This window comes from Bidens hawaiensis, unplaced genomic scaffold (genome assembly GCF_021521415.1).
Source record: "Bidens hawaiensis isolate Kalapana, Puna unplaced genomic scaffold, B.hawaiensis_p1.1 tig00074464_1, whole genome shotgun sequence".
Classification (NCBI taxonomy): domain Eukaryota; kingdom Viridiplantae; phylum Streptophyta; class Magnoliopsida; order Asterales; family Asteraceae; genus Bidens; species Bidens hawaiensis.
In genome coordinates, this window is record NW_027502906.1 from 21,251 (window position 1) to 34,560 (window position 13,310).

A 13,310-nucleotide genomic window follows, 5' to 3' on the forward strand; every position below is an offset into this window, starting at 1 on the left:
TGACTTGGTTCTAATATACGCGTTTATACGATCTTCGTACATAACCATCCAATCTTGTAACGTTGGACTTGCGTATCTTGCCTAATTAAATACCGGTTAAATACCGGCACCGGCACTGGGTAATTCCTTTCCAGTTTTATACTAATCAAATGAATATAGTTAACATTAGCAATGGTTATAACAGGATAGTCATACAACAGCTCTATACCCTCTCTTATCGGGATTAAAGTTTGGCTTCTACGCGACTCTAGAAGTATAAGAATGCACTGAAATGTCTGAGCAACCACTTGTCCATGGGGGGGAGTAATTAAAACCATCGATTTCTGGGTGCCAGTTGAACCGTATCAAAAAAAAATTCTAAATGGTTACGAATCGTATCAAAATAGTCTAGCGTATCTGTATTTAATCTTGACTTCCACTAAGCTTGGTTCATGTCCATCTCTTTCATCATGGCTCACCTAACATCCTTCCAGTATTTTAGACTCATGGATAAGCCCATAGTAATTGCCTGAAAACCACAGTTACTGTGACACCCGGTAAATTCCCAATCCCTTAAACCAAGTAATCAACCTAAATATTAGGTAATTATGTTATATGCGCCTTGCGCGAGCGCGCTATGTTAGAATCAGCGCGTGCATTTGTTATGTGCGCCCTGCGCGAGCGCGCCATGTTAGTCAGCGCGTGCATTTGTTATGTGCGCCCTGCGCGAGCGCGCCATGTTAGTCAGCGCGGGCATATTATGTGCGCCCTGCGCGAGCGCGCCATGTTAAGAACCTGCGTGGGCATATGTTATATGCGCCATGCGCGAGTGTATTGGTTTTATGTTTCTATAACTTAATGTTGTCTAATGGGCTGACCGTCTCGCATGATGCTAAGGCGGGTGCATCCCAAATCGTCTATGCGCGTGCGGAAGGGGAACTAACCTCCCCGCATGGCGGGAACATTGAGAGCTAGTTTGTCTGAAGCTCCAAGATGGAATTGACTTCAACATAACTGATCACTATGTTGAAATACCAAGACCACCTGGAGAATCTACAAATGAAACTCAATGTCCCTAACTGCGAGAAGGTTACGCACCTACCCGCAGCAAAGAAATGTCCTTCACGCAGAAAGCTATGCGCACAAAGTGATACGCACAGAACACTTAGTCTATTCTCCAGACGTAAGGAGATTACTCCCGCCCAAAAGGAAACAGTAGCGTGTTTCAGAGATTTTCCACTTTTTACTGTACACTGACAAAAGTACCTGAAAAAGCACACTGTAACATGAAAAGTCAACTGTCAGCCACCCTATTCTCACCAACCCCAGACCTGCATGTCCTGACCAAATCAAATCAAAATCTTTTATCCACTACTCCACTTTTAAATAAATAATAATAATTTCCATACTTTATCATCATTACACCTAGATATGAAAAGATTACAATCCCCTAAAGCAAGGGATTGTGTTCCCTTGAGTTTGCCTATAAATATGTAACCTAAGTTATCACCCAAACACACTTCAAACTTCTCTCTTAAGAACTGCAAACTTGCACTAATCATCTCCCAAGCATCCGTTGTTTTCATTTCCGATCCTGTTACTAGACCTTCAATTCAAAGGCCAACACCAAGAAAACCCGAATCTCGATTAATCCCTTAACAAGAACCACAGGTGAGTCTCACAGCCCCTATTTTCACTGTTTTCACTATTTTTAAACTGTTTTCGGGGCGAGGGACACGTACTTAAATAATGTTTTATCATGGTATACTTACAAGCTATGCAAGCGATTATGTGTTTAAGTTATGTTTCATGATGAGCAATGCGAACGGTTATCTATGGTTTTTCGATGTTAGTGCACCAGATTCGAGTAAGTGATCACTTTACCATTGGAACTCTAAGGGTAGGGACTGCTGGTTTGATCCACCCACTCGTAGGGGTCGCACCTCTTACACAGACGAGTGCCTAGCATGTCACGGGGCAGTACTATGGGATTGAGCCCGCTCGTAGAGGTCGCTCCTCTTACGCAGACGAGCGCCTTGTTTTCCGGCACAACGTCTGCGCGTAACCCGCGGGACGGTATTATTCGCTCGTAGTGGCAGCGCCACTTACACAGACGAGCACGGTTTTTCAGATGTGTCCGCGCGTAACCCGCGGGACGGTATTACTTGTTTCGCTCGTAGTGGCAGCGCCACTTACACAGACGAGCACAGTTCCCAGAAATGTTCGCGCGTGACCCGCGGAACGATTTTATCAGATTATGTTATCAGAACTATGCTTTACTAAGCATGTGTTTCAATAATGCTATCAGAATTATGTTATAGAATGATTTTTATCAAGACTATGACGCGATACGATTTATCAAGTTACTAAAACTTGTGAACTCACTCAGTTTATACTGATCCAAATGTTTTTACGTGTCTTTCAGGAGATAACTAGGTAGCGCATGGAGTCACACTTAGAGCACCTCACGCTGAACATCTAAAACTAGCTTTTTGGAAGATTTTAGTTCTATCCCTTCGATGCGCGTGATTGTTCCCGCCGCGCAAGGGGATATGGCGTGGAAATCTCCAACAGTTTTTATACTTGGATGTTTTTATGTAATTTTTAAACAATGTAATGTATTTGTATTAAACTTTTCATGCGCAATGAAAATCTTACTTTGAATGTTTGCAATGGCCCGTGCTTAATTATCAATCCCCACTCGCGCGCGCCCGGCTGTTTCCGCCGCTCAGGGCCGGGTGTGACAGTTACCATCTGCCTTTACATCTATGATTCTTGAGATGTACTGGTAAGACCAGGTGGAAATGACCTCCTTATACCTTTGTATTGTTGGAACATCCTTAGGATCACCCATTAATGGAAAACTTATGTCACCTCTCGTCTCTTGTTTCTTACATGAACGCTTTGATGGTTAAGAGGGGGCATCTTAAACTGTGACTTGGATTGCGACTACGACTGGGGGGGTTTCATTTATGTTCAATGACAAGGAATAGGTATATGAGGAAGGGATCTACGAGTTGTGCCTCGCGGGCTCCAGTTTTTGGCTTGCTAGTTTAGACTTGGACACCCCCGAGGGTCCTCTCGTTTCTTCGACTATTACTTCTTTGATTTGCCTAGAAGAATAGACCTCATCTTCGATAAAAAAATTGATCTCGATCGGGTTATAACAAATATGTTCGTTTAATTTCGTCTAGTTATTCCCCGAAGTCTGGTTCTTCATCATGTGCGTTGAAATCAAGCTTCCTCCAGAAGGGGTCTACCGATTCTAGTGGAATAGGTACCCTTGTATATAAGTGTTTCTCCAACTGACAAACACACGACAACCCCATAAACGTTAACAATCGGTGTCCGCATGAAGCTCCGGTCTCAATTATTTTTTCATGCTTGGTATACTCGTTCTCAAGTATCTTAAGAGCCTCAATCGACAACTTAAAATGTAGTTTGCTAAACATTTGCAGTCTATGGTCCTTCTTCAACTTAATACGGGAGGTTTCAAAGGATCCACTGATATCAACCTCCTGGGATTTTACAACTTCAAGAGCATACGCCGCAATTGTGTAGAGCGTATTGTTAGTCCCATCAAGGTACCTTTTGAAGTTGGCTTTTTGGCTCTCGACTCAGTTTGTTGCATGCTCGCCATAGTTTTGGCGGTCGTCAACCCCACAAGATACAAACTTCCCTTCGTATGGCACCAACCATTTATTACGAATACAATCCCAAAACTCTGAAGAAAAAATAAAGATAATTTTAAGAAATGTATAAGTAGACTATCAGTAACTATGTATGTATGAAAGACTTACCGTGTTTTCCGTGTTCGGCTAATCTTCCTTACATTTTCCCGCAATTATAGTCGTAATCATCGAATGTGGAAGACTCACACAATACCTTTACCAATACGAGAAATCATCCTTGATATATGTCTAATAAAGACTTTTCCACTTTCTCTTTATGTTCTCTTGAATGTGCCACCTGCATAGGTTTTTAATAGCATGAGGGAAGACTATGTCACACGACTTCATCAGGGCAAGGTATCTGTCCATGGCTATCACGTGCATCTCCAAACAATCCTTGAGCATACATTTAACCTTCTTAAAGGCCCATGTGAAGTTCTAATGTTGTTCCCTAGATATAACTGTGTGTGCGATACATAACGACTTCAATGTCGATGTCACACCAGCAAACGGTCAGTTGTATATGTTGGTGTTGTATGTCGTGTCAATCAACTACACATGGAGAAACGCACGCCACAATGTATACAACTTATCATGACAGAAGAAATATGCTCCGTCCTATGGTGGAGTGTTCTCCCATGTGTGATACACGAACCTGTTATTATGAAGAAAGTTTTCAAGTACATGCATCGGATTTGATAAAACGTTAATAAATATTTATAAACATTTGTTTTAAATAGTAAAATTTGGAAGGTTTCAAGTACCTGCATGGGGTATAACTAGTTTTATTGTCATCTTTGATCTTCTTTATGGTGTTGTATTTATCCTTCTTAATACACTTGTTCCCGTATGAGAAATTGAATTTTCTTCAGCCTCGCGCCCTGCCAGTGTGACGTCGCAACCAAATCAATTTCCGTGTCAGACATTTTCCTAATATATGGGTGCCTTTCCTCAAAGCCGACAAGTTCGTGGTTGTGCGTCTCGTTTACTACATCAAGCTTCCAACAATCACCCCACCCATTGTATCCCTTATGAGTTTAAAGGGACAACACTTTTTTATACTATCGGTACGCCAGACCGTGGTCTTGATTTTGGGTTCCCCACCACGATTTCATGAAAGGTCCACGTCATTTTTCCTAGACCATTGGACCACAATAACACATCCATGCTCTTGTCCTCTTTTCTTTACTCATTCCTCCAACTCTTCATGAGAACTAAAAACCTGAAACAATTATAAGGTCATATTTAAAACGTGTTCACAAAAATAATAATAATTGAATGAATTAAACAACATATATGGCGTCATACATTATTCGTTTTTATACGAAACGTCGGCTCGCGTATGCAATCATCATAAGCTTCATTCCTAGGCAAATATATGGAGGACTCGTTGTCTGGGTCATCAGTCTCTTGAAAGGTATCACGAACGTATTTTGGTTCTGCTTGTGATCGGTACGACTCTTCTACTAGTAAGTGGCACTGAGGCTAAATACTGTAATACGCCTCTTCCACGGGAAACTAGTATGAAGCCTAAGTATTATAATATGAATTTCCTGGTAACTGGTACGAGGGCTGAACGTAAAGGTGTTCTAGGTGTGAGCGGTACGACGGCTGACCTTCGTACGCATTCGATGTACTATTTCACTCCAATCACGAAGGGTGACTATCGTATACGAAATACTCCTAACAAACAATATGGTTAACATATCTTATTTATAAGCTAACTAACGACTGTTAAATTAAATAAAGATACAGCAATACATGGTTCAAATTTGGTAAGGCGACTGCTCGTTATGATCTGCGAAACCCGGCCCCTCGTTTAAATCAGGAATATTCGACTCCTCGTTCAACACCGGTCAACCTGTACCTTATACGCCTCGTAGGACTATACGAGGCGTATAAGGTACAACAGGTGCGCGGACTTGTAGGCTTTAGCTGAGGATAAAACAAACAAAGAAACCTAACAAATTATTGAAGTGAAGGCAGGTTGTTTACGACACCGTTTCAACGATATGAGCATGTAACGCTAGATAACATAATATCCACGTGTCACGTCGGGATAAATGTCTCTGATTGTGACGGCGACGAAACTCGCCGGAGTTCTAGCAAGTATCACCGTCGCCGCCAACGCCGTATCCTTCTCCCGTTACCGGAAGAGAAACCTCGCGCCGTTTGACTCTCCGATCGACGAAACCTCCGACACTCTCGCCCTCTTCAACGTCAACTCCGACTTCGATGACGGTAGCTATATTGTTCCTTTCACTTGCACTCTAATAATAATAATATTATAAACCGCCTCTCGCGGGTATCTGACCATTTTCTTTTTACATAACACCCGCGAGGCTCGAACCCGGTTATTTACAACAGGGTCGGATCCTGGGTCCTGAGATTCTGGTTCAGGCCTCGCGGGTCTAACCCGGTTTGTGTAAAAAGAAAATTGTCGCCTCCGCAAAACCCGACCCGGGCCCGTTTAATTGTATTTTTGGGACCCAGGGACCGACCCTTTTGTAAATAACTTGGTCGTGTCACGTGGATCTTACCCGGTTTACGCTATTGAGACGTTTTTGAGTTATTTGAGTTTATGAGATTGTTGTTTTGAAAGTGATTATTTGATTGTGTATTGTTACAATCAGTCAGTCAACATGTTGTTGACCTATGCTGCTTGCTGTTATTAAAACTTGTGCTGATTTAGGAAGTAACAAATGAGACAAGTGTATATAAGTTATTTAAATCAATATATTGAAAATGATGATTCAATTTGATTATAAAACTCCTAAATTATAAGAGAATCTGTGACATCACATAGGGTTGGTTGTTCACGAGTTAAACCGAACAGAGTAAGGGCTTGCTCATGCTTGGATCGTTAAAAAAATAGAGTTGGTTATAAAGTGCCTAAAATCAAATTTTTAGACAAACTTTTAGCAGCTTGCAAATTTTTATAAGTAACAGGTTTGAAATTGGATATAATGTACCTTAAAACAAAGTTCTAGTAGCCTGAAAACTTGAAGTGAGTAGATGAAACTATGAAAATTACAGAGAGAGAGAGAAATTTTAAAATTAATTAAAACATGTGTATATATAAAACAAATATAAAAAAGTTCGAGCCAACCTAACCGAACGATACCGAGCGTATCTTTGCTTGTACATGGCTTGTTTCAAACCGAACCGAGCCAATCGGCCTGTTTACAAACCACGCCAAAATCGAACGAGCATTTTTCATGCGAGCATGCAGAAGTTTGGACAGCACTAATTTTCACACGTCTATTTACTGGTTTTAGTTATGCTTAATGTTCGGTTGTTGAGCTTAGTTAATTGAAATAAACTTACATATAGAGGTGGCAAATGGGTTGGGTTGGGTCGAACGAGTCATGGGTTGAAATGAGTCATGGGTCAAAACAAGTTTGGGTCAAAACGGGTCAATTAAAAGAAGGGTTGTTTTTGTTTGGGTCGGAATAGGTTAGGGTCGACCCGGGTTTTGAGTTTTTTTTTTTTTTTTTTTCTTTTTTTGTGAACGAGAATAAGGGCGGAAACATTTTAGTTTTTTTAAATTTTTTGTTTTTTATTTATATTTTAAGTTATGATTTTTTTATTATTTTTTTGAATTTGTTTTGAGGGATTTTCTATTAAGATCAAAAACCCTAAAAAAATACTCAAAAATAATAATAAAAAAATTATATCCCAAAATATAAATCATAAACAAAAAAAGTAAAAGCACTAAAATGTTTCCTACGTTGTCCTCGTTCCATAAAAAAAACCCACCTAGAATCGAACCGAAACCGAAAGAATCGACGAAAATGAAACAAAAAGCTAAAACCGGACCTCATCAATCGAAATCGAAAAAATCAATCAAAACGAAACTAAAGAATTCAAACCGAATAAAAACGAAACTGAAAAAACGGACAAAAACGAGCCCGGAATCGACCAAAAAGAAACCAAAACCCAACACGAAGATTTCTTTTTCGGTTGAAACCTGAACCGAACCCGTTCCAATCTGAAACCCGTTTCGTGCCGAAACCTGTCTTGTACGAAAACCCGTTCCGATCCGAAACCGCTAGATACATACCATATTCTTATCTTAATTTAATGACCAGACACACTTGTGAAGCCACTAGTTGATTATTTGCTCATGGCTCATGACATTTAATATAATTTTCTATAGAAGAACACGAAGATTTCTTTTTCGGGTTAGCAACAGCACCAACACATGTTGAAGACAGGCTAAATGATGCATGGCTTCAGTTTGCACAAAGTGATAAACAAGATTCAACCGCAGAGGATAATAAACCGACAGATGCAATAATGGCTTCTGCAGCTGGTGACGGTGGTTCTCAGCAAGCTCATACACCAGTAAAGAAAAAGAAGCCTCTTAGGGTTGCAATGGAAGCCAAAATTAGAGGCCTTGTGAAATATATTGAAGAAGAAGTATCCGCTAGTGAAGAAGAACCGCATAATGTAGCTGCGTGGCACAATGTTCCACACCCGTAAGCCTTATAATAACTTGCATCAACTAGCTTTCGTTACATAAGTAACTAATTCATCACATTATATGGTTTTTAGGGAAGAAAGGTTAAGGTTTTGGTCTGATCCTGATACGGAGTTAAAGTTGGCTAGAGATACTGGTGTTAAGGTCTTCAGAATGGGGATAGATTGGACCAGAATTATGCCAAAGGAACCGGTCAATGGCCTCAAAGATTCAGTAAGCAGTATTATATGTTTTCTTTAGATGATTGTAGCCACAATGTACTGGTGGCAACTTTGACGTACTTTCATATGATAGTTGATTTGGGTTAGTTTTTGTCCAAATGAAAACAATTTGGCGAAAAAGGGAAAAGGGTTGAACAAGTGAAATGGGTTAATAGTCGCACAAAGTGTATTATTAATGCATACAATATCATAAATTTACAGGATTTAGATTATTATTCTAATAGTTTTGTTTTTGTAATTGATGGGAATGCTTTATTTTCTTTAAAAATGGACAAAAGTGCTTACGGGTCAACCTGATCTGTAGTGGTTGTAAAGGGCATTTTAGTCATTTTACACCCATTTTCCAGAAAAACAAAGACTGACCTCCATCTACGTCTAGGACCATTTATGTTTTGTTTACGGGCAACCTAATTTGTATTAATTGTAAAAGTCAGTTTAGCCATTTTACACCCATTTAACAGGGGGGGGGGGAGAAAAAACTAACCTCTATTCATGTCAAGGACTGTTTATGTTACGTGTACGGGTCAACCTGATCTGTACCAATTGTGAAGGGCATTTTAGTCATTTTACACCCATTTAACAGAAAAAATTAACCTCCATTCATGTCGACGACCATTTATGTTATGACTTTTGCATAAGTCCATCCATGTAATTGTTTCATCTATTTTCTCTCTTCTCTTTTTTTTCCTCGGTTTGAATTGGTGTTTGTAAGATTAACTATGCAGCACTGGAGCGATACAGATGGATCATCAGCAGAGTTCAACACTATAATATGAAGGTCATGTTGACTTTGTTCCATCACTCACTGCCTCCATGGGCTGGTGATTATGGAGGATGGAAGTTAGAGAAAACAGTTAACTACTTCATGGACTTTACTAGGTTAGTTTACGGTTTACTTCACACAACAAACATTAAACATTATTAAATTAGGATCTTGTCATCTTGTGTGATGTGTTATTGGAAAACATGTTGCAGGGTGGTTGTTGACAACTTATTTGAACTTGTTGACTATTGGATCACGTTTAACGAGCCTCATGTTTTCTGTATGCTGACTTACTGTGCTGGTGCTTGGCCCGGTGGTCATCCTGACATGTTGGAGGCTGCTACTTCTGCTCTACCGACTGGTGTTTATAATCAAACTATGCATTGGATTGCTGTTGCGCACTCGCTGGCATATGATTATATACATGAACAAAGGTTATCCGTTAAACTATAATCATTTAATTAATATAACATTGTACATGTAACACAACTGTGTGTTTAATATTGGTTAGCAGTGTATTGTTAAGCCCAATAGTGGGAGTGGCCCACCATGTATCTTTCATGCGCCCGTATGGCCTCTTTGATGTTGCTGCTGTTTCACTAGCTAACTCTTTGAGCCTTTTCCCATTTATGGATGATATCTCTCATAAAATGGACTTCATAGGAATAAATTACTATGGTCAGGTATATTTGCTATATTCTTTTTCATATTTAATTTGTATTTTCATTATTCATTTTAAACAAATAGATTGTATGGTGATACAGCATTCACATTCCGTTCTTTATCCTCCATATAACTTATCTAAAAATCACAATTCCTTGAATTTATTTATCAATTTTATAATCCTCTCAAATCCATGATACGAACCAGTTCGGATCCAAGGGAGCTGAGAAGATGAAGAGCTACAGGAAGTCGAATGGTCTAAGTAACCGCTTCAATAATTACTACAATTAGGTCTATATAAGTGTTCATGCTTTAGTTTATGGATATCCATGTTTTATACAATAAAAATATTAGGGTTTATTAACCTTGTATTTGGAGAATTGTCATCTCGAATCGGCTAACCGGAGACTAGCCCATCTCGAATCGGGTCAACTATCCTTTAATTTCTTGTTTAAGTTTTGGGGTTCTATCATCCCATTTGGTATATTTGGTGAATATACCAAGTCAATGTAGCTTTCCATGTAATTTTTATGGATAAGGTTAAGGTTTAAAGAACGGGTTGTAGGAGTCTTTTAGGTTAACTAAGTATTTTTTCTCATAAAATTTAAAGATTTGGTAATTTTACCAACTAGGATGTGGATGCTCTTAGTTCACTAATAAGTAGTACCCTTCCCATTCAGTTATTCTGTAAAATGGAAAAATGCTATGATTAGCAGCATGTTTTTATAGTTTCCGTTAGTACTGTGATTTCAATTTTCACCTAAGAAATGTAGATTAAATCATGAATGTAGGGGTGTTCATCGGTTCAGATATTGGTTTATTTGATTCGATTTCGAATTATTATTATTCTTTTTGCGCTAACCGAAAACTTAACTAATCCGAATTTCAAGTGTGTCTAACCGAACCAAATTCAACAGATTAAACCGATTTACTCGGTTTATTCAGTTCGGTTATTCGATTTCTGTTCAGTTATCCATATAAGCAAGATTTGTGGAACCGATTCACAATTCGGTTCGGTCTTTTCTGGTCATGTATATGGTTTAGGTTACGATTTTTTTACATCCATACACCAAACTAGTAATTTTTTTAGTGTGTTATACCTACATAACCATGTCAGAAGCAAATCACTCATTTAGCCCTCAGAAACTGAGTCACGTATCAAACTTTTTCCCATCAATCCTGCCTTGAACTAGCGTGATACGCGACACCATATCGCATTATCGCGTATGTATTGCCATTAGCATATAAAGTTAAAAATATTTAGGGTTCAGGCAAGTAAAGTAGATAGGCGACCAACGATTCGCGTTTCTCATGACTATATTAACGAAACCGTTCTGACATAACTATCAAGGTATAACCCACTCAAATAAAATGGCTGCTTTCATAATTTTCTCACAAAACTATATTGCTACTTATATCAATTTGTGTGTTTTAATTCAAATTCTACGAGTGAAAACTGAAATGATGCAACTTTTATTTGTATTTTTTTTCACAGGAAGTAATATGTGGTGCAGGACTAAAATTAGTTGAAAACGATGAATATAGTGAATCTGGGCGTGGAGTATATCCAGACGGCTTGTTTCGTGTTCTGTTGCACTACCACGAAAGATACAAACATCTTAAACTTCCTTTTATTATCACTGAAAACGGTGTATCCGATGAAACGGATTTAATACGAAGACCGTACATTTTAGAACATCTACTTGCAATTTATGGAGCCATGATGATGGTATGTATGTTATAATTCTGCATTAAATAACACAAAAAAGGTCAAAGTTTGACTCTCTTGGTAACTTGGATGTTAAACATGCAGGGTGTTCGAGTGCTCGGGTACTTGTTTTGGACCATATCTGACAATTGGGAGTGGGCTGATGGTTATGGGCCCAAGTTTGGGCTTGTGGCAGTTGACCGTTTCAATGATCTTGCACGTGTCCCGCGTCCCTCGTACCATCTGTTCTCAAAGGCAATATCCTGTCATTAAAATTTCATACCTGTTCTGGCTTCTATTTTTCTTATATCATTTTAATGACTCGGATGTTATCTTGAATATATATCAGATAGTTACTTCTGGTAAAATTACACGGGAAGATAGAAACAAAGCATGGTATGAACTTCAAAAAGCCGCCCGAGAGAAGAAAACAAGACCTTTTTACCGTGCAGTAAACAAACACGGGTTAATGTATGCAGGTAACCGATGCTCGCTTCTTTTCTTTAAACAAATTAATATTAGAATGAACGTACAATATCATTACACTTTTACATGATCATAATTAAACTGACTTTAATATATGAAAGACATTAGACATTTTTCATGTAATTTCAACTAGTTTAGGGACTTTAGTATCTTAAAGTTAGGTTTGAGTGAATTTTTTGTGAATAGTAAGAACTTTAGTATTAACCGTTAAAAGAAATATCGGATAGTGTATGCAATTTGGCGAGCATATACTGAGGAGGCATTGATTTGTATTGGAGTTTAATAATTGAATGTATGTATTTACAGGAGGCCTTGATGAACCAATATGGCGAGCATATATTGAACGGGATTGGCGGTTTGGACATTACGAGATGGAAGGATTACAAGACCCGGTCAGCCGATTTTCAAGATTTATTACCCGACTTCTTCCCCTCAGGAGGAGGAAAGGTGAAGATTTGGAGGAATACAATGAACTAGCTTATGCAAACTGAAGAAAATAGACTTTGACTATTTGACCGCTATTTGTCCATACTCGGTTATTCATAGAGTTATGAAGAAGTGATTAGTTTAAAATTTGTGTACTTTGTTAATAACACATATAACACTACCTTTTAAGAAATTTCAAAATCATGCTAGAAATCATAGTCCCAGTCGCAGTCGTTCACGCTTCTGTCCCTAGTCTCGTTTGTCCTAATTACAGATGTGAAATAATCACAGCACTAGCAGCATTGAAAACCTTTTCTAGAGCAGTTTATTTTTGACGAAAAAAAAACCCTTGATCTGTATATGGTTATAGTTTTAAGTATAATTAAGTCTTGTAGAATGGTGGAAAATGAGAATCTCCTAACCTAGTCTTTGGATGAATCCTTGTATTGTTATGGATTCGTGATACTTGTTGTCTAAACTTTAATAGCAAACTTTAGAGGGCATGAGCGACAAGTGGATGTGAAGATAAAAGAGCTTCAGGGGTATTTGGTAATTTTCTAACATCCTTATGCAGTGTTAACAGTTCCACTAAGAATGTGAAGATGAAAGAAATTATAGTTCTAATTTCATCCGATGACATTATTTTTGGCCAATTTTAATTCCAGTCTTATTGAATTATGTGAACTAACGGGGGCCTATCTTTTGTTGCTATTTTCACCTTAGATACACGTAGGTGGGGTGTCAAATGCTAGATAGGCGGACAGATCAGACCAATGACTGATCTCTTCAACGTCTGCTAGAGGTTTAAATGGTCTGTATAACACCAACGATTATGTCGTGTGTTGTAACTCATATGATCACAGTGTAAGGGGGTGTTTGGGATTCCCTATTTTCCTCTTCTTATGACTTA

The 13,310-nt window shown here is 38.6% G+C and overlaps 1 protein-coding gene across 2 annotated transcripts; it reads left to right on the top strand.

Annotated features, from left to right (window-relative positions):
• Positions 1 to 5,608: 5,608 nt before the first annotated feature.
• Positions 5,609 to 12,648, top strand: LOC143606354 (beta-glucosidase-like SFR2, chloroplastic). Of its 2 annotated transcripts, none has more exons than XM_077082149.1 (10): positions 5,609 to 5,891; positions 7,810 to 8,131; positions 8,208 to 8,346; positions 9,067 to 9,233; positions 9,330 to 9,551; positions 9,629 to 9,800; positions 11,276 to 11,509; positions 11,594 to 11,743; positions 11,838 to 11,967; positions 12,281 to 12,648. In XM_077082149.1, exons 1-10 carry the CDS (start codon positions 5,714 to 5,716, stop codon positions 12,463 to 12,465), a joined length of 1,899 nt encoding a protein of 632 aa, XP_076938264.1. In that variant the 5' UTR covers positions 5,609 to 5,713; the 3' UTR covers positions 12,466 to 12,648. The 2 variants fall into 2 exon arrangements, with proteins under 2 accessions (XP_076938264.1, XP_076938265.1); XM_077082150.1 differs by having other exon boundaries at positions 9,632 to 9,800.
• Positions 12,649 to 13,310: the final 662 nt, after the last annotated feature.